The sequence below is a fragment of the Passer montanus genome, unplaced genomic scaffold, assembly GCF_014805655.1.
Source record: "Passer montanus isolate IOZ18808 unplaced genomic scaffold, ASM1480565v1 scaffold53, whole genome shotgun sequence".
NCBI classification, from domain to species: Eukaryota; Metazoa; Chordata; class Aves; order Passeriformes; family Passeridae; genus Passer; species Passer montanus.
In genome coordinates this window covers 4,341,995-4,365,267 of record NW_024370263.1, presented here as the reverse complement: position 1 = coordinate 4,365,267, position 23,273 = coordinate 4,341,995, and the positions used below count along the sequence as shown (strand labels likewise).

The 23,273-nt window shown below is 42.9% G+C and overlaps 1 protein-coding gene across 6 annotated transcripts in view; it reads left to right on the top strand.

Annotated features, from left to right (window-relative positions):
• Window positions 1–23,273, top strand: part of KIAA1671 (KIAA1671 ortholog) — a 65,312-nt gene that overhangs the window by 11,248 nt on the left and 30,791 nt on the right. For 5 of the 6 annotated variants that reach the window (XR_005629292.1, XR_005629293.1, XM_039724273.1 and 2 more), the window contains exons 2-6: window positions 9,193–9,321; window positions 9,585–11,223; window positions 11,785–11,878; window positions 13,294–16,491; window positions 17,252–17,374. Coding sequence is in view for 4 of the 6 variants with exons in the window: in XM_039724273.1 (XP_039580207.1) it covers window positions 9,638–11,223; window positions 11,785–11,878; window positions 13,294–16,491; window positions 17,252–17,374 (5,001 nt within the window). In the remaining 2 variants the exon portion in view is untranslated. Of the gene's footprint in view, window positions 1–9,192; window positions 9,322–9,584; window positions 11,224–11,784; window positions 11,879–13,293; window positions 16,492–17,251; window positions 17,375–21,765; window positions 21,950–23,273 lie in introns of those variants that run through there. The other variant, XM_039724277.1, reaches the window with a different exon arrangement.

The window sequence follows — 23,273 nt, the reverse complement described above, 5'->3', positions numbered from 1 at the left end:
AATCCAGTTTAATACTGTTAATAATTTTCTAGTTCCAAGTTGGGTCATCTTTTCTGTGAAATTGCTGCTGTAGAGCTGGGGATGCAGGTGCTGCCTGGGAGATGGAGCTGTGTTGTTTTTTAGTGCCAGCTCTGCCAGTCTTTTGTCACAGTGCTTGTCTCCTGCAGCAGTACCAGGGAGATCTCCTTATCTCCAGCTCAGCACTGCTGTGCTGCAGCTTTGCAGGTTTCATCTTCAGGGCACAGGTTGTTGTGACTCAGAGGAGCAGGCTTTGAAATTGTTCATTTGTTGAAGAACAGAATCATCTGTTCCTGGGAACCACCTGGTCCAGCCCCTGTTTATCAGGGTCCTGCTCCCTTGCAGCTGCAGTTCATTTCCAGAGCACTGCCTGGTACGAGTGTTTTGGGCTCCAGTGTATTTGCTTGTTGACTGAACTTGACTACGTGCTTATGCTCTGACTAATCAAGTATCTGAAAGGTGGAATGATGGACTGAGTGGAGAAATTGCTGTGACACAGTGTTGGCTCTCTGTTTTGATAGAAAATGTGTCATTAGCAGCCAAATTGAAAGCTGTTGAACACAGAGCTTTTTGCATATGATTTTTTTTCAAGATCACAAGTAGCAAACCAGCCATCAGAGAAAACATCTGACAGCAGAGCTGTGAGAGCTGAAGCAGTACATAAATATTCGTATCAAGAATGTGCAGTGACAGTTTTCCCCAGATCTCCCAGGGAGGCTGTGGAGTCTCCCTCAGTGTAGTTATTCCAGAACCATGTGCCATGTGCTCTGAAATGACCCTGCTTGAGCAGGAAGATGGGACCAGCTGACCCTCTGTGGTCCCTTCCAGCCTGAGCCAGTCTGTGATCGTGTGATTTCTTTTAGTCCAGGTGAAAGCTTAGGAGCAGTGTAATCTCTTGCAGCATCTCTGCTCTGAGTGTTTTATCAGTAGCTGCCACGTGCTCTTTGTGAATGAGTCTTTGCTGGCGACTGTGCAGCTTCCAAATGTGTCTGACAGGAAAAGTACAGGTACAAAAATAATGCACTGTAAACCTGCTTTCTTGTTTTTGCAGGAGCAAAGGAATGTTAATTCTTAGCCCTCGGATACTTGTTAGTCACCATAGCTATGTATACACATATATCGTTTTTAATGTCATGATTTTGGTCTTCTTGCCCATCACTCTCTTTCCTTTGTCCTCCAGTTTTATGGGTTCAGGTTTTCTCCAGATTAAACTGTTGAAGTGATCTCTTGTTGTGTTCAAGGTCGTGCTCCAAGGCCAGTAGCCTTAGGTTTTCTGAAAGTCTGGATGAAGCCACTTTTTTTTTTCTCTCCATATGGCAATACCTTAATTAATTTTTCAGCACTCAGATGAATGTATAAAGGCTCAGTATTTATAAATTCGTCCTGGTGACCCCATGTCAATCACAGGACAGCTTGAGCTGGTTGTACTTTCTGAAGGTGGTTTACTGTGCCAGGCCACAAATGCGTTTTCCAGCGCTGGAAATCCATTAGAATTTGAGGAGGCAGATCAGAGGATTAGGGGCTTTGTCCTTCTGACACAAAAGCACCTGCTGTGCATGAAGGCAAGCAGGAAATGTCTTCTCACCTCATGCTATTTCTGTGTTTCAGTGACCTTCAGAGGCTGGGTTTGTGTGAAGAGATCCTTCCCCTGATTCCTGCCTGGGGGCACAGGGCCACGGGTCAGCTTTATTTCTGAAGTCTTCAAAGTGCTGTGGAGGCACTTGCCTATTTTTGTAACAAGTAGGTGGATTTTTTCAATAAACCAAAGCCCACGGATCTGCTTCACTCAATCCTTTGACTTGAATTCCTCAGCAGGTCAGCCAAGCCCTGTCTCCCACAGTTCACATGAGCTTTGGTGTCCCCACCAGGCTGCCAGGCTCAGCAAGGTGCTGTGCTGCAGGGCTATTTTTACTGCACCTCTGCTCATCAAGGAGTTCCAATGTCAGTGTCCAAGTAGCTTCCACCACTGTTTTGGGAAGAAAATGTCCCAGTTATATCATTGCTGCTTTTAAAGCATTTGCAGCAGCTGGTGGCTCTGAAGGCAGCAAATAAAACAAAGTCCAGTGGTGATATCCATGTCCTGTCAGCTCTGAGATCAAACACTTGTCCTTCCCTTGTTGCCAAGAGGATGAGAAATATGCACTGTTACAGTAAATATTTCCAGGTGTGGGTGGTCTCTAAGCTCCTTTTACTGCTGGAACGTGGTACCGAGCGTGGTGTTGTGGAGGGGAGTATCAACTGGAAGAATGCCAAAGTTGTTTTTCAATCCCATATTTCTGTCTGTGCTGCAGCTGGCTCATCCATCTCCTTACACTCCTTCAGCTGTGTCCATGGTGTGCTTGCCAAACAATGTGCTGCAGCTGGCTCATCCATCTCCTTACACTCCTTCAGCTGTGCTTGCCAAACGAGCAATCCCACCCAAAGCTGGAGCCTCTGGAGAAACAGAGCCCTGCCTCAGTTCTGGGGCTTTGGAAAGTGCTGCCTGCTCGAGGTCAGAGGGATCAGTAGCTGCCTGATGTATTTATGAAACTATAATGAGCCAAATTTCACCTTTTTAAAGCAAGGTCGTGGAGAAAATACACTCAAAGGACGCATATATAAATTAGCTTTTGATTAATTCTATCATATTCAGGATGTGCAGCATAAGATATCAAAAAGAGAGTCAGGGATTGAACCCATTCCTTCAGAATCCATGCAGAAAAACTTAACTCTAGCCAAAATTTATTTTAAATACAGTCAAAAGTGAAGTTAAGCTTCCTTCAACAAGAAGACTGTGTTGCAATTAGCCAGCAGGAAGTTTCATGATGATTTTGAAAAGGTATGAGGAGAAATTTGCCAAATTGCAGATTCAAGTACCCACCCTCTGCTGTGTCTAGGACATAACCCCATTGACTTTTGGGAGCTGCAGATAGAATAAAGTCCTCCCTGAAACAACCAAACATCTTCCTGGAAGAGCCTTAATTTGACTTACTAATCTTTTTCAGTTCCATAGTCAGTTTTTCTTGCTTGTAGCCAAACCTGATCATTAATATTTTATCTGGCACGCAATGCAGTTGTTTCTGGAATGTCTTTTTTTTTTTCCTGCTTAACTGCATGGGAAGGTTATTTGCAGGTCTTGTTTGTGGTTTAAAATAATTTGCAAGGATGAAACCTAAAAGAACATTAGCAGGAGTTGAAGCTGACCACAAAAGCAAAGGTTTGATGAGAGAAGCAAACAGAACAGCATTCTGAGGCCTGCTGGGAATACCCACCTTCTGCACAAATACACTTTTAGCCTCACTTCAGCCTTATCCCATAATTCATGTTTTTCTGCAGAATGTCATCCTTAGCTGGCAGAAATCAGGATTTTGCTTTTATTGCCTATTTCAACTGCCAAAAGAATTGGACTTTCTGAAAATACCCACCCAGTAATGAGCTGGGTGGAATCCCTTGTGTGGAATGCTGGAGGTAAAAGATGATTCACACAGGAGGGTGAGGATATGCAGCTTCTGGTACCAAAAAATGGTGATTCACCACCATTTAATGTAATTTTCATTTGGTTGGGTTTTTTTTTCTACCTGAGACTCAAGAGACTTTCAAAACAAATTAAGCCTACTGTGAATCTGGAAAGGGAAGAGAGTTTCCTCTGAAACTGTCAATGAGAGGCTTGGGGAGAAGGAAATTGTGGAATTGGGGTGTGATGAGGCAGTTGTGCAGGTCAGAGGAAATGCCAAGAGTGTTCTGTCAGTCCCTGTGCTCTTGAGGGATCTCTTGAGTAGAAAACAATATACAAAAAGGAGGATCTCCAGCCAAGACCTGGCTTGGACAAAGTTGATCTTGACCAGGGTGTTGGCCTGAATTGTTTGTAGAGCAGTGGTCATTGCCCCCAAAGCCCAGTGCAGAAATTTCTGGAGCTGAATACCCAAAAAATGGGTACTTGATACTAAATCTGTGGTAGCAAACTGTTCCTTTCTAAAGGGTGATATTCTGAAGCTGTTTTCCAGAAAGAACTGGAGCAATCTTTTGTACATGAATCCTGTTGGGTTACGTTTTATATGTGACACACAGACATTGTTATGAAAATTGCACAGACTGACAGCTGTGGAAACAGATTATTACATGTAATTTTTTACCCAAATCATTCTCTCCAGACACATCTGTCTCATGAATTCAAGGAGATTTGGAGGATGACTCCCTTTGCCCCACAGCCATCATGGTGCATTCTCTCCTGGTTACACCCAGTAGCATTTTGCTGTTGAATCCATAAATTAATCACAGAATCCCAGACTGGTTTATGTTGGGAGGGTCAGGGACAGCTTCCACTAGCCCAGGTTGTTCCAAGTTGTGTCCAACCTGTCCCTGGACACTTCCAGGGATGGGGCAACCTGTGCCAGGGCCTCCCACCCTCACTGTGTTTTCCTGAATCCCTGTCTCAGCTGATTGTCCTGCTACATCAGGAATGTGATCTTACATTGGAATGGCCAGTATGAATTTATTTAACGTATAATTTTTTGCTTTACTAAATAAATATTACAGCCTCTATGGGCCCATCTTGAATTACTGAAACAGCTGTTCTATAACTTGTTACCATTTTAACTGCCCAATCTTTGCAGCATGGAGATCAAAATACAAAGTGTAAAGTTCTCACCGTGGGACTGAGGTGGCAGCCCTTAATGGAAAGGGAGGTTGGAAATGCTGCAGCTCTTTAGTGCAGCTGCATGGGGGTGAAGCTCTGGCAGGTGATGATCGTTATGCAATTGTACTGGCAGGAGCAATTAGAGATTTACAAGGGCTTGTAAATGCTGCTATTTATAGGTTGGACACTTTATTTAACAAAATGCTAATCTTTTCTGTAGTGGGAGGAAATGTCAGAGTGGAGTCTGTCATGCTTGGGTTGGGACTGGACTCTATAATGTCCAAAAGAACAGCACTTAGTTCTTTTTGTAAAAGAGAAGAATTAGAGGTTTCCAAGAGACTTGGACATGGGAAATGGAGGAAGGATATTTTGAATTTTGCAATATTTTGGAATTCTAGTATTAATGATCTGTGGTGCTTTGCAGATCTATCTGGCTTGTGAGATTTGGAATATGTAGTTTTAATTCTCAGCCTTCTAGTTTTCTTTATTGAGAAGCAGAACTGAGTTACTGTGGAAAAGATAATTTAAATGCATTTTATTAGCTGTTTTTACTTTGCGAATAAACTTGTCCTCACAAATTAAAAATTAGAGCCATTATGAAAGTATTTTTGATAATCTCTCCCTTTAAGAGACCCTGAATGTCCTCTTAAATACTACTGATGGATCCCACTGCAGCAAATAATAATGTGAATGAGGCTTAAACCCAAAAATAGAAAAAGCCTACTTTTTTACTGAATTAGTTTCACAATCTACTTGGTTATGAAAGTTTCAAAATAAGGTTTTTTGTGTTATTTTTTTGCGCTGTAGTAAGTTATGTTCTTGTCAGCACTGACACTCATACGTGCACAGTAAGTGATAGGATCTGCTCTGTTAATTCTTATTTAATCCAATCAGCACCTCTCCAAGTGCAGGAAGGAGGATTTCTGGGGAGAACGGGCAGGGATTGCTGCAGACTGACCCCAGGGTTTGGTCAGTGGGGACAGGAAGGAGAAAGGAGAGAAGAGAAATGTTTGTAAAGACTGAATCCTTTTAGACAGTAGGGCAACCTTTTGTAGAAGAAATGAAATAAACCTTGGTTTATGGTCATTGCTCCCAGGAGCTCCTGTGGCTTGTTGGGCCAGGGGAATGTACAGAATCATGGAATCCCAGACTGGTTTGGGCTGGAAGAGTCTTTAGAGATCATCCAGTCCCAACCTCCCAGCCACAGTCATGGACAAAGCCATGTTTTCAGGAGCTGATAATATATGTTGTTATACAAACTTCTTCCTGTATCTACACAATAAGGGAGTAAATTTTTTATATTGGAAGCAGATTTGCTGATAATGTTGTATATAAAGAAGAAAAACTTCGTGTTTATGAGGTGATTTTCTGTGGAGTATTTTTAGTGGGTATTCGCTGCTGGAGCCAGGCTTTCTGCTTGATCTCCATGTCATAAACATATTTGGTTTTGTTTTTTTGTTTGTTTGGGTTTTTTAATAGCAGAGACATTTTCTTAGTGGAATTTTTATGCTTTCCACCCTTAGAGAAGACAGATGGACTTGTTTATCTGCTGCAAGGTTCGGGGCCAGATTATAGATGATTTTGCTTTGTGTCATTTAAAACATTCTTGTTTCTGAGCAAGGAAGTTGGCAATGGTCACGTGATTCATGGTGGAAAAATTATCTGCAGGCTGTTGCTGTTGCCTTAATAGGCTTAAAGGAATTAGCAGTGATGTAAATAATAGTTGAGTGTGTGGTGGGTGGGCAAGTGCCAAAGCGAGGGCGTGTTTGGGGTGCAGCCCATCCCAAATGATCTGCAAAAATAACCCTGAGAAGCGAATAATCCATTCTGATTTCTTACAAGGAAATTGTTGATAATTTTTGTAATGATCTTTAATTAAAAATGCAGGCAGCACCTGAGGACATTAAGATCTGGAGGGACCTGGAGCGGTGTTGGCATTTGCATCTCTGTGACACCCTGTGGTGGCTCAGCTTGGCCCAGGAGAAAAAAACCATCCCAGTCGCAGGTGTTTGGAAGCTGAGGAAGAGAAGCAGCAGGGGAGAGCCAGGCCTTCATATGCCAGCCTTTCTGATAAAAGCAGGAGGATTTCAAGAGACACTTGAGTGCCATTTATAATTTCATTTGTGTGCAGAATGCGCCTGCCACAGCCAAGGGGAGCGTGGGCACTGCTTGGGAGGCACGGAGAGAAACAGTGCCCAGAAATGGGGATAAGGTGCCCAGAAACAGGGACAAGGTGGCTTTGAGGCTCTGCCACACGGGATGGGGACATGCAGGGGCAGCATGGCCAGCTCGGCTGACTGTCCCTGGGCAGAGGAGGTAAGGGAGGCAATGACATGGTGTAGCTGATGCTGAGGGATTTACAACTGTAGTAGTACGATTACAGCAGTATGACTAAATATTAATAGCCTCTGAAATCCTCCTGCAGTTCAGTTTACAGTTGATCTTTATAAATTGCCCCAAATTTTGTACGTTGCCAAGTGGACTAGAGGTATTTTATTAAGAAAGAAACAGGTTTATCTAAAACAAGATATGTTTCAAAACTGAGACACAGTGTCTGGTGTATGTTACACTTGGCATTGATGACATGATTCCTCTTTATCAAGTGTACTTGTATTAAGGAGCTTTATCATTTTCAAAGTTGAGTGATTATTTTTCCACTAAATTTTTGTTCTTTTTCAAATACTTGTCTGTTTGGAGCCACATATCTGTTGTAGGGTATCTGAATTTAAAACATGAAAACTGACTTGGCTAGATTATGTAGGGGGAACATGGAGTCCTGTAAAGCTGGAGTATAATGAAACTGAGGAAGGGGTAAATTTTGTGTTAGGAGTATTGGCTGGAGAAGCAAGTATCTGAATTTAAAACATGAAAACTGACTTGGGTAGGTTATGTAGGGGAAAATAGGATCCTGTAATGCTGGAATATAATGAAACTAAGAAAGGGGTAAATTTTGTGTTAGGAATATTGGCTGGAGAAGCAAGTTGTACTCTGTTACCAGGGATTAGGTCCCACATTATAAATTCACTGCCCTGCGTTCCATTGAGGATCAAGTTTTAGTCCATTTAAGAAGCTCTCTGCCCCCTTCTTCTTTTCCAGAGAAACAGGGACTACAGAATGATAGGAGAGAATTTATTCTCAGCTACTGCAAGACCGATGCTGTTTTCACAGCTGAATTTTTCCCTTTGCAATTTTGCCTGTGAGCATCAGCCTCATTCCAACAAGTTTCCTTTTACAGCACCTCCCAAACCTTTGCATCCTTGGAATGTGAGAGCATTTTAATCGGATTTTGATGGTGTTTCTTAGAGCAAGGAGTGGGAGAGGGAGGAAGATTTCATGGAGATGTGTGAGATGGTGGAAGGGGCAGATTGATGTGGATAAGCTGATTGGGTTAGTGGCTATTTTGGAAAGAGGAGGTCATGGACTTGGGAGGAGGGAGATGGCATCAAGGATAAGTGGTTGAGACAGAACTCCAAGTGGATTGGAAGATGAAAGGGAACGGACAAGGTGAGGGGAGTTCATTCTCCTGCCTGAGAGAGGGAGCACAAGCAGGGACAAAAATAAATCTCTGCAACTTCAGTGCCAGTGTGGGCTAAGTCTGGTCAAGGGAAACTGAAGGTGAAATAACCCCTTCTCCAGACTGCAGACTCAGGACGGCAAGATTCTGGTTGGGTTTTTTAAATAATCACAAGCAGGAAGCTCCATATTCCACAGAATCTACAAATAAGTTTATTTGCATGGTAAATTCACACCAATATAGGGTCCAGTGAGTGGAGTCCAAAACTGCCCCTTCAGAGGCTGCCCAAAAGAGACAAGAGGGTGGCAACACAAATTTGGGCCCCTGGTTATGAAGTACAGTGTGAGTTTTCTAAAAATGAAGAGTATGACAGCTTTTGAAGGAAAAAAATAATCTAACCTTACATAGCTGCCTGCATCTGCTACGAGTTTAAATATACTTCTGTAAGGAAAGATTCAGGTTACTTCTTGTAGCTGAAATTCTAATTACTGCTGGTTTTCCCACTTCTCTGCAGTAAGAATATAATTAAAGCCAAAGCTCTTCTCCTGCCTTTGCTAGCCAGATACAAAACTGCTTTGTCATGGTAAAAGTTCCATTTTGATGGAAAATCAGCCGTTTGCAGGTCAGCTGCTCAGGTGGCACTTCACAGACTGCTGCCCCAGAAAAGAGCTTTACAATAGAAAGTAAATTACAGTAATTGAGATTACAGTAATGCAAAGCTCTGTGTTTAACCAGTGATTGACAGCACTTGAATATGCAAACAGTCTTACCTAAATGTGGTTTTAACTGTTCAGATTTGTTGTGTCTGTTGTGCAGTTTGAGTTATTCCCCCTTCACCTTTCAGTTGCACCTTTAAGTGGTAATTTCTTGTAGATTCTTTAATGGCTGTTTGAAAAATAAACATTCTTCTGCTTTTTACAGTTGCATGAGGTCATTTTTGCTTGGGTACCAGCTTTTTCTCCTTAGAGTGCTCTGGATTTTTGTCCCACATGGCATTGTCTGGGTATGTGCCGCACCTGAATTGGAATATTTTGCTTATTTGCAGGTGAGGTCTGGGCAGTGTCTCTGGAGTGATCACATTCCCTGTCCTTAATGTGCCCTTGGTGACAAAGCTTGTGTTGTCACTATGAGAAAAGATTCAGGCCCTATGGATTGGATGCAGCGGCAAATTATGGTAAGTGGGAGCCTGGAAATTTGTAGGATATGTTTATTTCCATTGTATTTGGTTGTTGGGCCAAGCTAGTAAATGATGGTGTTTCTTGTTTTTTAGAGAAGGAACACTGTGTCTTTCAGTGTGATATCCTCTGGGATCAGCATATCTGAAAGGCACCTTAATCTGAGTTTGCTTCCTTGTGAATTTATGTGAGAATGATGTTATTTGATGTTCATGCTGACTCTACATCAATACTTGCATTTTTCTCTCCTTTTTTTTTGCAGATTCTTTTTCCTTGCTGGAGTTTTTCAGTTCTGTTGAATGTGTAATTCCAACTATGGCAACAAGAGTAGAAATAAATTCTACTTTGGCGTCTTTGACGGCAGTCCCTGACCTGGCTGAGCTCAGGGCTGAGGAGAAGGCACAGCGTGTGTATGTCAGTGTGCTTTCAGATGCCAGCAACAAGGCAAAGGAGGCCTCAGCATCCCTGACTCTCGAAGAGAACAAGAAATTTGGGAATTCCTTGAGATCTGCAACGATGCCCTCGCTGGGATCAAGGCCGAGACTTTTCCCGAAGCCTTTTTGTAAAGAGAAATCCTCGGATACTTTTGCAAACGTCAAACCGCCCGTGCCAGCCTTCAGATCCAGCAGCATGGTGAGAAAGACCACTGAGGAAACGTCGTCTGTGAGGGTGTTGAGTGGCAGTGTCCCTCCCTTAGTGGATCAGAAAGCCATTGGCACCGAAAATCAGGCTGGCAGTGACCTGGTGACAAACGTGACTTTCTACACGGGGCCCAGTGCCAACACAGTCATTCTGTTTGAGCCAGGGGGCCCCGAGCAGACCAAGGTCAGCCTGGCCCAGGAGAAAAAAGCTCCGGAGCGCAGGGGATTCACTGCTCTGCAAAGCAAGGACCTGCAGGGCTCTGGGAAAGCAGCAGACACAGCCAGGAGTCCTGATGGGGCTCTCCATAGGCATGTGTCGTTCTCCTCCACTCTCAGACCAGAATCCTGGAACTCCCTCAAAACCAGTGACAAGAAAGATGCTCGTGAAGTTCATCCACGGGAGAAGAACAATGATGATGCAAATAATCTCAACAGTAAAGCTGATTTCTCTGTTGATGTCCAGCAAAGGGCAAAACATAGACCGGTGTCTGCTATTTTTCTGGAATCATTACGAGATCAAAAGCATCACGCTGTGGAAGCTTCCGAGGAAAAATCTCCTGTGGAGAAATCTGGGGTTAGAAAACCAAGACCTTTGTCCATGGACCTGACAGCTAAATTTGAGCATAAAGATCTTTCTTCTTGCAAGAAGGCTGGTTCATCCCACGAAAGCAAGGAGAATGTATCTGTAATTGCTTTTACTGATGTGGGTAGTCATGATCAGTCTGAAACGGGGCCAAAACATGAAGAAACTGAATTGAATAAAAGCAATTCTTCTAAAACAAATCTGAAATGCAGTAGTCAGGACATTGGCATCCTAAATAATGGGAAATACACCTGGGAAACCAAACTTAAATCTAAAAATGAACAAATTGAGACAAAACCAGAAATAATTATTAACTTGCAGGGTCCTGAGAGAAGCCCTGAAACAACCAGTGAAAGCAGAACTAACAAGGGGGGGGAAAGAGCAGATCAGAAGGAAACTTACACGTTCCTGGGCTGTGAAAGTCCTGCAGCTTCCTCAGAAAAAGAGAATAATATTTTTAGAGGTAGTGTTAAAAAACACATTAGTTTGTTTACTTTGGAAAATCCCAGTGCCACAGTGGATACAGAGATTCTCCCAGCTGCTGCTGAGAAGGAAAACAGGTGTGTGACCATCCAGCAGAGGATCAAGGAGCTGACAACAGAAAATCCTGAGGTTAAGGGAGGAAATCTGCGCCGGTCCCTGCAGTCACGGCCACTCTCTGCAGACTTAACCAAGATGTAGGTTACAGAGAAATTCTCTTTAATCCTCTTGGCTTCATGTTGTTCAGTACTTGCTCTCTCAGTCCAGTAAAAAAAGCTTGATCATTTTGCTTCCACTTAATGTGATTTTTTTTTAGTATTTTTCTTAAGCTCCTTTCCTGCCTTTTTTAATGGGAACGAGAGAAAATTAAATATATTCTGACAACAGCTGAAAAAAATGAAGCTATCAATATTGTGACCTTTGCACGTAAATGTAACTGTCAGTGAGAGATATTACAGCTTGTTATGCATATCTAAATCCTCTATTAATTAAGATGCATAATTAACAATATTATTTATAGTAACAATAACTAATATTGTCATATTAATATTAATAATTACTGTATTAATATTTTGGAAATTCCTTTGGTCTAGATACAATTTAACCACCAAATACAGTAATTTACTATGAAATAGTGATATTTCTCCTTTAGGGAATGTAATTTGATGGATAATTTCTACCAGCCTGCTTTGGTAGGAAGCCACCCTGCTCACTGACCAGCTGGACTAAAGAAATAACACCAGTTTTTTTTGTTTTAGGTTTTCAAGTCCAACATCAGGGGGTGAAGCAAAGCCTGAGAAACCTGGGGAGGCTGGAGCTGACTCGATCCACGACCTGCAGGAAAATCCAAAAGTAAGGAACTGGCAGCAGCTGGAGGCTCCAGCTGGCTCTGCAAGGTCCTGGTGTGTGTGGCTTTATCAATCAGTGATTTTTAATGGGTGTGGAGATTATTAGGGCTGACACAACCCCAGTGGATCTGCTGGTGTGAGTTTGTCTTTGGGATGTGCGGAGAAGAGTTCAGGAGTGTTGTGTCAGCTGAGGTTGTCAAGCTCTGTGTGCACACTGTTCAGTGTAGGAGTGGTAGAGAGGGAAGAATATTTTGTGCTCTGTTTTTAAGGGATTTCTGATGCATCAAACCCCAGTGAACTGCCTGTGGCTGTGGTGGGTTTGTGCAGTGATTATTCTTTATTTTCTCCAAGCACAGCATTCAGATTGTGCTTTCCTGCATCCATTTCTCAGCTCCTGATAAATCTCGGCCTGGACCTTGGTCGGTCTCCTCAACATCATTTACCTGAGCAGTTTAGACAACAAAGTGTTCCAGGGAAAATGGGGATTTGCTGTGGAAGCTTTAGGCTCTGTCTGTTTCTAAGCAACATTTCAGTGTTGCAAAACAGAACTTCTCTGGTGACAGTGCTTCATAGAGGAGATTTAATGTAGTTTAAGGGTGTTTGTAGTGAGCTCTTATGGCTTTTTTCCTGTCCAAGATAGGAATATGTGGTAAGGAAAAGCTACAGGTACAAAGTTTCTGTAGTTCAGTGTTATTTTCAAGGAGAGCAATTTGTTTTAAAAGGAAAATCTTTCATTAATGGAAGTGCTGTTTTCAGAATGTGACAATAAAATAGGATTAAAGAAATTAGTTGAAGAATATAGCTCAGACCTTAAAATCTCCATTTATAAATGGAGATTACCTTTAGTGTTAATTTTCTGATGTTCTTTAGCTTTTTTGAAAGACAATCTTAAGTCAACTCTGAGTTTTAAATTTTAAAACCTGAATAAAATATTGAACTCCTATAAGACCTCTAGTATTCTGATTCCCTTTATTATTTGCATGCTGTGCTTTTTCAGCAAGTGCCATTAAAAATACCACCTTTAGGATGCTGCTTGTATTTCCTGTAAGTAGATCATAGTGAAGCATTGGTAATAAATATTAATTTCCATCTTTCCTTTCTTACTTCGGCTCAGCTTAATATTTCTCATAGCTGAGCAGCTCCAGCTGTGATATTTACTCAGATCTTCGTGTTCCTTGAAGTTTGACCATGTAACTGGCTATTAAAGAGATAATTCTGTTAAAATCAAGATTCAGGAGCTGGAGCTACACATTCCCTTAGGTTACCTTGGTCTCAGTGGAGTTCGTGTTCAGGGAATGTGGATGTCTTTGACTTGTACAGGCTCTGTTGCACAAAGTAGGTGCAAATAAGTTTTAAAATAAATGTTATTGGACATTTTTAAAAGAAACTCAAGATAACTGTTGGATTTTATTGTTCCAGAGCAAGGAGCTGAAGCTCACCCATGGCACAGATGTCACTGAGGCATTTTCTCCTGGGAAGCCTTGGAAATCCCGGCAGGTTTTAAAGATAACCAATAAACCTGATCAGGTGGAGAGGAAAGGCAGCTTCCTTGGAGATGGTCAACATTTCTCACAGCAGAGTGAGAGTTCTGTCTCATTCACGAGCAACTTTGAAAAGAAATTAAACCCAGCTCTTCTGGAAAAGCCCTTCATTAAAACTGTGCGGGCCACCGTGTTTGAGCACAATGTGCAGAAGCACAACGTTGTTGCTGAGCATTGTGGAGCTGATCCTGCACCAAAAAGGACCCAGGAGCCTGAGGCAAAGCAGGACCTGGTGGTTTCAGGGCACAGCAGACGCTCGTGGATGGGAGAAGGGGAGGAAAGAACCACTGCAAAGGAGCATCACAAGCCTGATCCATCAAAACATCCAGCACATGTAGAGAAAAGTCCAAAACCAGCTCCTTCAAGTGAAGACAAGAAAATGAGTCCAGGAGTTGTCTTAGAAAAATCTTTGGTTGAGAAGAGTGAAAAACCCACTCCCAAAAATGTAGAAGATTCTCAAATTTACCAAAGAATAGAGCCCAGGTATGAAATCTTTCAGACTTGTGGTGAGAGGGCTCTTAGTGAAGCCATCGCAATGGCTCCTGAGAAAAAGGCCATGACACTCAGAACTAGAAAATCATCTGTGAAAGAGAATAAAACTGATGAGGATGTTGTACCTACAGGGCAGTCAGTTAAGACAAGTAGTCACACTCTTTACTTGAAAGAAGATAATGTTACTTCAGAAGCCAGAGAGGCAAAAGTTCTCACAAGCAAGGCTGCGTTGAGAGAACCTGCTGGTTTTCTCTCCAGTGAATGCACTTTACCTGAACAGAAAAGAGACTCTGATAAAACTGATCCTGAGCCACTGTTCATAGCTGAGAAATCACCTTATTCCACAAACAAAAGTAAAGGTTTGGGAATGAGTGAAAAAGTCAGCAAGCTACATGCTGAAATTAAAGGTGATAAGAGTGAAGTGTCTTCTATAGAGAAATCAGAGAGGATTAATGTTGTGAAATGCTCTTCTGAGAAAAGGAGTTTCAGGGCAGGTGGGACAGACATCCATGAATTCCGAACCAACTTGGATCGTGAAGTGATTTCCACAAGTGTCCACAAACACGGGGCTCAGGCTTCAGTGCTTGCAAGTGGGCAGTATTTTAAATCCTCCAGTAGCCACCCCCCTGATACAAAAGGACTGAATGTTACTAAAGAGGAATCTGGGGCCTTTGGGTTGAGGAAAAGTCTGGAGTTAAACTGCAAAGAGCAAGACTTCAGCTTGGCTTGTACAGCTCCTGAAAACAACGAGAAACTCCGAGGAGCAGATCCAGAAGACAAAGTCAGGAGAAGCAAAAGTAGCGTTTCTGACTTGAAGATCTCTGAAAGGTGGAGGAGGAGGACCTTGCCTCAGGAGTCACTCAAGGTGGAAGAAGTTGTGTGGCTCACTCCTGAAAATATCAAGAAGCTGAGCCGGGCAGATTCATTGCAATTGAATGAAAATTTACTTAAAAAGAAAAGCAAAAATATCAAAGATGGCGTGGAGGGGAGTGAGGCTAACCAAGCTGTTCTTGGCAGTCCTGATGATTACATGAAACATCAGAGTTCTGTCTTTGAGCCAAAGGCAACTTATTTTGCAGTGACTTATCAGATTCCTGGTATCAAAAAAGAGAAAAGCTTTGTTGGTGCTCCCAGTGCAAGTGAAATTAATACGGTCTCTAGTTCAAGCGAGGCAGCAGCAATTAATCTGGACCCTGTTTTTCCTGGAAGGTCCAAACCTTTATTGCAGCAACCAAATAAAAATGTGACAAGTTCAACTTGTAGAGAAGACTCCTGGGAAGCACGTATGAGCAAGGATTGGGTCAAAGAAGATGAAAAAGATGCTGTTTCCTCCAAAGATGTTGCATTTGGTAATTTTCCTGCGTCTAGGAAAGATAATCAACAGCATCACGAAAAAGGTCTGGATCATTCTAAAGAGAAAATTATAGATGTTGATGCTTTCCTGTTAAAACATGATCTGGAAAGTGCAGCTCAAGCTGATCTCAAGAGTGGCAGAAGGAAAATCTCCTCTTACCACGAGCCCCGGTCCCCGCCGCGTTCCGCGCAGGTGCGTAAGGACAGTGAGCTGTGCCCCCAGAAAAGGAGTGACAATAATTCTGATCTGCCTGGAAGGAAAGCTGAGGATGGGTACAGATCCCAGATTCTCGATATTGATGCGCTTATGGCAGAATATAAAGAAGAATCGGCAAGGGCCAGTAAAGTTCAGGAGAAGCTTTCTGAAGATCTTGGCTCGCTGAGTAGGGAGAGATCAAAGAACAAAAGAAATGTGTCGGAGAGAATGACTCTTACCTACAGCTGGAATGAGTGGAAGAGTGGATCAGACCACTATTCAGTTAATAACAAACCAGGTGAACGTGCAGAAGAGCAGCACAGGCCAGAGAAACTAATCCTAAATGAAAAGAGCAAAGAGAAGCTGGAATTACGGAGCCCTGAATTTGATAAGCAGAAGTCCAAGGACAGAAAGGTCAGCCCTCCTTACTGGGGAAGCCCCAGCAGCATTTTTCCAGAGAAATTTGTAAATTCACCTGTGGAATTTGCTAGGAAGAAAACTTTCATTGTTGATGAGGACGAGGAAGTGAACTTGACCTCCAGAAATCAGGGTGCAAAATTTGTAATTGAAAAGGTGCAGCCCATAAATGCAGTGAGTACAGAGCAGAGGCTGGAAGTCAATCTGGCCTCCAAGTTGTCCCTGAAGGCTGATGATGGGGTCTTGCAGAAGAAGTTGGTGACAAAAGAACAGTTCCTGGAGGTGTCTCCAGAGGGCGATTGGAGCAAAAACATAGTGAGGAGCTCTACACTGAGAAGCAAAGACAGCTCAAATAAAATGGGTGAGGGAGACTCCTTCAAAAGTAAGAGTGATTGGAAGGGCTACATGTCTGGGTTTGGGACTGTCCCCGCGGATCTCAGGCGATCCTACTCGGAGAAATGCCGCCAAGGGAGGGACAGCCTGCCCCTCCTGCAGGAGATGAGGGCGAGGAAGGACCTGCATCGATCCCGGCCCAGCTTCCCCTTGGAAACTGTGGATAACTCGTGGAAACACAAGGTGTCAGCTCAGTCAGATCCATTCTTCCATGAGGATAAAAAGGTATTTTCAAATGGTAGCCAAGTGTGTCATATAACTGTAACTGAACTTTATTAAGATTTTGTGTCCTTGTAGCACTTCTCAGTGCTCTGCAGCAATGCAGCAGATTCATACTTTTCACTGGAATTAATTTCTTTTTGAGTTCTCTTTTCTTGAGCAATGGCCATTGCACTAGCTGACCTCATTTTTGCTTCAAGTCTAGAAATACTTACTGATGTTTTTGTGGAGAGCTTGAAAAAGCTTTAAAAAGTGTGGTTATTATTTTTGTGATGCTGTGAACCTGGGAATTTAAATTGTTAACTCTGCAATTTTATATTTACTTGAAAAGAAGTAATTTGGGTTTATTTTATGAGTTGTCAGCAGTGATCTTTTTGGACCTCTCTTTGTTTTCTGTCTTTATCTAAAGGAAGCAAATTTTATTTTTATTTTTACTGGGTGAATGGCCTTCATTTGTCTAAAACTCCACTGCTTTCCTGACCTGGGTGAAAGCAAGAGATTCCCTTCACACAGTGACATGTGAATGAAACCCAGAGGTTGGATTTGGTTGGAAAAGACCTTAATGGTCCTGTAATTCTGTGATTAAAGTGTAGGATGTTCATGGCTATCATGTTTTTCCATTTTGTGTTTTCAGCCTTGAGTTTCCTCCGGTTTTGGTTTTTTTTTTCCCAAAAGGCATTTTTAACATATATATCTATATAAAACATGTATATATGTATGTGCATATGCATGTGTATTTAATCACATTCATATCTGTATTTTACAGGCTCCCAGGAAAGAGTGGAGCAAGCAGAGCTCAGACAAAATAGAGGGAACAGACTTTTCCTCAGTGTCTACACAGAGGAGCCACCACAGTTTCTACAAGGAGAGAAGAGCAGATTTTGGGATGGTACGTGACCCTGGAGGAGGAGTTTGGGTGGGATCAGGGAGCTGCAGCTCTGTTTTCCTGTTTGCAAAGGGCAGTGCTGGAAGGATGTGTGTGCCAAGCAGAGAAGCATTTGCTGGGGGTTGAAGTGGTGAGGCTGCCCCTCCCTGGGATCCCACCCCAGTGCTCCCTGCCAAAGCTTCCAGCACTAAGCCTCAGCCTTGCAGCTTGTTCACTTTACTTTCTGAGTGAAGAATTTTCATCCTGAACTCAAGATGGCTCTAGAGCATTACAGTTTTTGTTGTCTTCTCAGCTTGTGCAGACAAATAGAGCTGTGTCCCAGCCTGAGAAATGTTGGGTTTAATTGTCTTTCTGTCAGCAACACACAGAGAAGTGTTTTTGGGAAAGATCACAGCTGACATTTTGGATGGTTTGATTTGTGTCTAACACACAAATTGTCGAGGTGAATTCCTGCTTGATGTTGTTGGGTGCTGTTCTCCTCAGTTTCAGAAGGATGTCCTGACTTTAGCCCTCAAAAAAATTTTATGTAGTGAAATAGCATCCTACATCCAGCTGTTGTTCTGAACTACGAAACAAAGTCTGGATGTTCCAAAATATGTGTAATAAATGAAATATCAACGTTTCCTGAGGGAAATAAAGGGTTTGGAAAGTGGAGACTGAAGGATGTTGTCCCATGGACTGTCCCAAGGTCACAACTCCCCTGTCCTGTTTGTGCCAGCACACTCTGCAGTGAGGTGCTGCACTGCCCTGTTCTGTCATGGCTCACTCGGCTGTTTGCAGCTCTTTAGCAGAAAGCACACAAAAATATAAAAAAGTAAAAGAAATTCAGTATTTACTTCCCTTCTAGCAAAGAAAAAGAGAGCACCTAAACCTATAAGGATTTTATAAACAAGTTTCCTAATTGGAGTTCTGGAAATGGGCTCAGATTGTTCTTTAGTTCTAGTCTTTAAGCTTCATGGAAGGTATCCAAGGGCTGTTGTCCCTTTTTTCTTTCCCATTCTTAGCATGGTTCATCTTAAGGAATTTGGGTTATTGACAGAATGGGCATTTATCCAACCCCTAAAAGTTATGTGCCATCAGCTTATAGTGAAAATATGTAAAGGTGGTGTTGACCAGCTAGGAAATGTGGGACAGAAGGGCTGTTGGAAGTTGTGCTGGGGTAACTGAACTGTTCAGGTGCTGTATCAGATAAATACAGCTGCTGTTCTGCAACTTCTTTGTTGATTGGGAGGTTACTCAGAGTAATCCTTCAGCTTCACCAAGTGCAGCCTGAGACAAGAAGGGAAGGTGGGAAAGGGAGACTCAGCTCCATGAAAAGAGAATGCTGACCTGTGTGGAATTCAGTAGGATCCGAGTGCTTTGCTCCTTTGTGTTGCTTTGGAAAGGCTCCTGGGGTGTGATTGTTGAGCAGTGCCATGGGAGCCAAAGGGCAGCCTGCTCCTCCTGGGTGCAAAGTGTGAGTGAGTGCCTGGAACGGGCTTTGACTTGCATTTGGGAGGTGGAAAACTCACCACACTGATGTTTTTCCAAGTCTCACGGAGGTACTGCAGAAGGTTATGTAAAACCAAACTGTGTCTTCTGCACCAAGGCTATGTCTTTGTTTTCCTTGGAGAAAACAGAGATTTTGGGTGCGGAGTCACGGTTCCATCAGCGCGTTCCAACACTCCCCTCTGCTGGAGACACATCCGAGCTGTGTGAGGTGGACAGACACGAGGGGTCAGGAAAGAGCCACGGAGCCACAGTTAAATCACCTCTTTCCCAGAAATCCCAACGCAGTCTCTATTTCCCTTGGTGCAGCTGGAAAGAGGGTGAGATGGAAATGTGACATCGTGCTGCTGTTTGCTTTGAATGGTTTCTGGTTTATGTAGTTGGGAAGTTACTTGTTTTTTCCTGGTGGCTTAGTGACAAAATATGTTCTCCAGTCAGTCCATATTGCTGGTCAGTGAGGGTATATTGGTATTGTCCTAGTGAGACTGAGTGCTCAAAGTGACAAGCCTTGTTGGAGAATAAACTATTCCTTTTGATTCACATTCACCACTAAAGCAGTGAAGAACTGATATTGATACCCCTTTATATTTGCCAAACAAGTTTACAAGGATCAATTTGTTGTATTATTCCATGTATGTCTGTGATAGTAAACTGCTTGAATGGCATTTTCCAGGACAGCTGATGAGCTAGGTTCCTATGGATAAACACAATTTCAAATGGAATTAAGGTGCAGTAGTAAAATTTACCTCTGGAGAAGCCATTTCTTTGTGAGTATATTCTAGAGAATCTGCTTGCAATTAGGCTTTTAGAACATTACATAGGATGACTTTGAAATCATCCATTGCAAAATACAAGTGATAATATGGGATTGGTGTTTGAAATTGCAAAGGATGATACTTTGGAGATTTAACACTCATCTAGATCATATTGTTCAGCTATTTTAAATTTGTATTGATTAAAAAATAGAGTAATGCTTTTACAAAGATTCAAGCATCACTGCTGGACTGTCATCATCTGTGATTTTACTATGGCTGGTACTTCCCTCTCTTTTAGCCCTTCTGCAGCACAGAGTAGCTTTAAAAATAAAGCTTTGTGCTTTGGACAGCGAGAGGTTTCTCTCACTGACTCAGCTGCAAATCTCAGAGCCTGCAGCAGGCTCAGGGCCTTGGGCTCTTGTAGGATCTTTTCCTTTGGACCTGGAATGCAGGTGAAGGGACTGGTGTGAGCACTGAGCAATCAAACCCTCTCTGGGCTGGTACCTGTGGTTGGACGTGGCCTGTTTCCTGTCAGTGCCATTCCTGCACATCCAGGGGCAGCCACAGAGCTCGGGAGGTGTTTCCATAAATTGTGTGATGCCATCAGAGCTGACGCTCAGTCACAAGCCTGGATTCCTGATTGAGTCATCCAGACTGATAAGAGTGTTGGGAATGAAAACCTGAGGAATGTGTGCTGGGACTCATCCTCCAAATAAAGGAACTGCAGTTGTGCTGTGGGGCTGGAGGATCTGCACCTTCAGCTGCAGATGGAGCAGCTTTAGTGCAGCTTTGGGTTATAACCCAAACTTCTGCTTTGGGGAGTTAGAACAGAGCACTGCTACTACTAGAACTGGTGTAGGCAGGAGTTACTTTGAAGTCTCTCAACATATTATTTATTTATTTTATATTAAAGTCTGGGGTTTGGGTTTTTTTTTGTCTTTAGGGAGGAAAATCTCTCTAATGGTCTCCATAGAAAGATGCATTTATATGAGACTGAGATATGTGGGTGGAGAAGGATTTGTTGAAGAAAATCATGAGCTGACTCCTAAAATATCTTGGAAATGAAGTGCAAGGGAGAGAAGATAAATATTTTATAAACATGTGCAGATGAATTTATGGTTTGGCTTGTCACAGTTCACCAGTTGTTTTCAGTTCTGCCCATGACAGATCTGTCTCCTGCCCACTGAAAACCACACCTTCTCTTTTTCTGGATTGTTTAAAGTCTCTAATACTGGAGCTTTGTTCCTTTTGAAACCCATCTTGAGTTGTTCTGTTACCCCAAAAACTGATGCAACCTGGAAGAAAATCAAAATACTTTGGTTGAACTCTACAGGAATTCATAGGTGATGATTAGGAAGGTGGGAGGTAGTTTCCTTGAAGTACCAAAATTTCAAGGAGAGGAGGCTGCTGCAGCATCCTGGAAGCAGTTTTGTGTCACCTACACCTTGTCCCCCCATGGGAAGGGTGAGAGCTGGAGCAGTGCTGGGAGGGGACAGGCTGCAGGGGCTCTCCCTGGATGGGCTCCTGTCAGTAATCTTTCCTTTTCCTATCAAAAAAAGGATGTAAGTAAAAAAAAAAAAAAGCAGTGTTACAATTCTCATTTTTGCTCTTCACAAACCACCCACTGCTGATGTCCAACAACTCCACCACTCTCTATTTTAGACCCAGCCCAAGGAGGACGACCCGGGGGTGGGTAAAGCTCTGCCTGGGCTTTCTTCCTTTTTTGGCAGTTTTTCGTTCCCTGGGAACATTCCAGGGGTGTATAAAAAGCCACTTGGTTGTGTCTATTTCTTCCCGTTCACAAAAGACATTTTTATATTCAAAGAACATAAAAACAGCAGCTCCTCTTGTTACATGTGTGGGTTTTTGTCTTTCCTGTACATCACCCAAAACAAGGTCAGCGAGCGACCCCGCCGCTGTTGAGAGCATTTAATAACTGAGGGGTTTTAAAGCTTCCCTTTCCTTCTGGAGGGCCTTTACTGCAAAACCCAAAGTCCTGTCACTAATTCCAGCCTGACCCAGTCCAGATTACAGAGCTGGGAGCAGTGGGCTGCTCAATAACAAGTGGTTAAGTCACGTGCAGCTCAGCGGCTGCTCCTGAGGAGCCCCAGCTCCTGGTGGTGGTGGTGGTGGTGACGTGGGGCCAGACACACTCAGGACATTATTACATTATTCATGGTGCTTTTAATTGCTCCACTCTGCTTTTAACCGGTGCTGGAGGCCGGGAGAGCCGGGAGCTGCCTGCAAACAGGGATGGGTTGGCGTTGACTCGGAGCTGTGGAAAATGGAGTATTATTACTGTCCACGTCTGCTGAAGTTCCTGCAGTATCTGTGGGTAAGTGTGCTCTGGAATGTCTGTGTGCTCCCAGAGCTGGCTGTTTCCACTCTTTTGCAGAAATCCTGCTGAAGCTTTCATCAGCAGTTCCTTTTGGAGTAGTAACGTGAAACTCATGGTTTATTTTGGGTGAGAAAGGCTCTTTTATCTCTAATACATAAAACTGTAGACTACCCGAATGTGCCTTGGAAAATCCTTCCAGGAATCGACGTTTCTTCCTTGTTTATGCAGAACCCTGGGAGTTGTGGTTTAGTTCAGTGTGTGTTAGGAATATTTTTCCCTGTTTGTGTAAAAGCTCTGCCTGGCTCTGGGGTTGCTGCCCCAGAACCCTCCTGCCCTGCTGCTGGTACAGCCCCTGCTATTCCAGGAAAACAGCCGTGCTCATGGCTTTAGGAGTGTGTCATTTTACAGTTCCTTACTTGTTTTTAATTTGACTCTTCATGGGTTTCGATGTCTCAGTGAGCACTTCCTCTTCCAACACTCCTCAGGGCTGTCTGTCATGAAAAGCTCTTTTTAGCAGGCTCTGACTGTGCTGCCCTGCCAGCTTTGCACAGGGACTGCTGTGTGTCTGAAACTTTCACGTTTATAAAACATGAATTTGAGCTGAAAAGCCTTTATGAATAAATACTGTACTGCTTTGAACTAATGAATGTTTTAATTTCTCCTGTACTCATAAAAGATCAGGTTTCATTTACTTGTTGTAGTTTGCATTGATCTTCATTTTTTCAGCTGTCAATTCAGCATGTGATCAGCACCAAACCTTTTCTTGTTAGCTGTTTGCTATTATGTTTTAAAACTGTGGCAAAGAGTTTCCTTCTGTCATTTTGAGTTTACTTCTGCAATCCTTGCCTGTGTGTCCTTTGATCAGCTGTGAGGTGAGATTGCCCACTGTGAATTTCTTACAGCTGGGAGAGAAAATTGTGCTTGAAGAACTGGGGATTTTGTTGGAAACCTTTTCCTGCTGGAGACTGTAGTAGCATAAAACATGGAAGTGCTTTGGACATTAATTTTTTTATTTGACCAGCTGTATTTTTAAGAGAAAGCTTCCTTTAAATGGCAAACTAAAAGAAATTAGTCATTAGTGTGAGGAGGGGGTGGCTGTTTTTCATGGTTTGTCATTGTAAGAAATATGAAAGGGCTGGCTCCCTGCTCTTGCTTTGACATGGGATTTTCCATAAGGCCAGGGGAAAAATCCCAAACCAACCCAATCTTTGGATCAGTCCAGGTGGTGGGATCCAGTATTGTGCAGTTCTAGGCTGTAACAGAACAGAATGTTGTATTTTCTGGGTGTATATTCTCTTTTACAGGCCCTCGAGCATTCCTT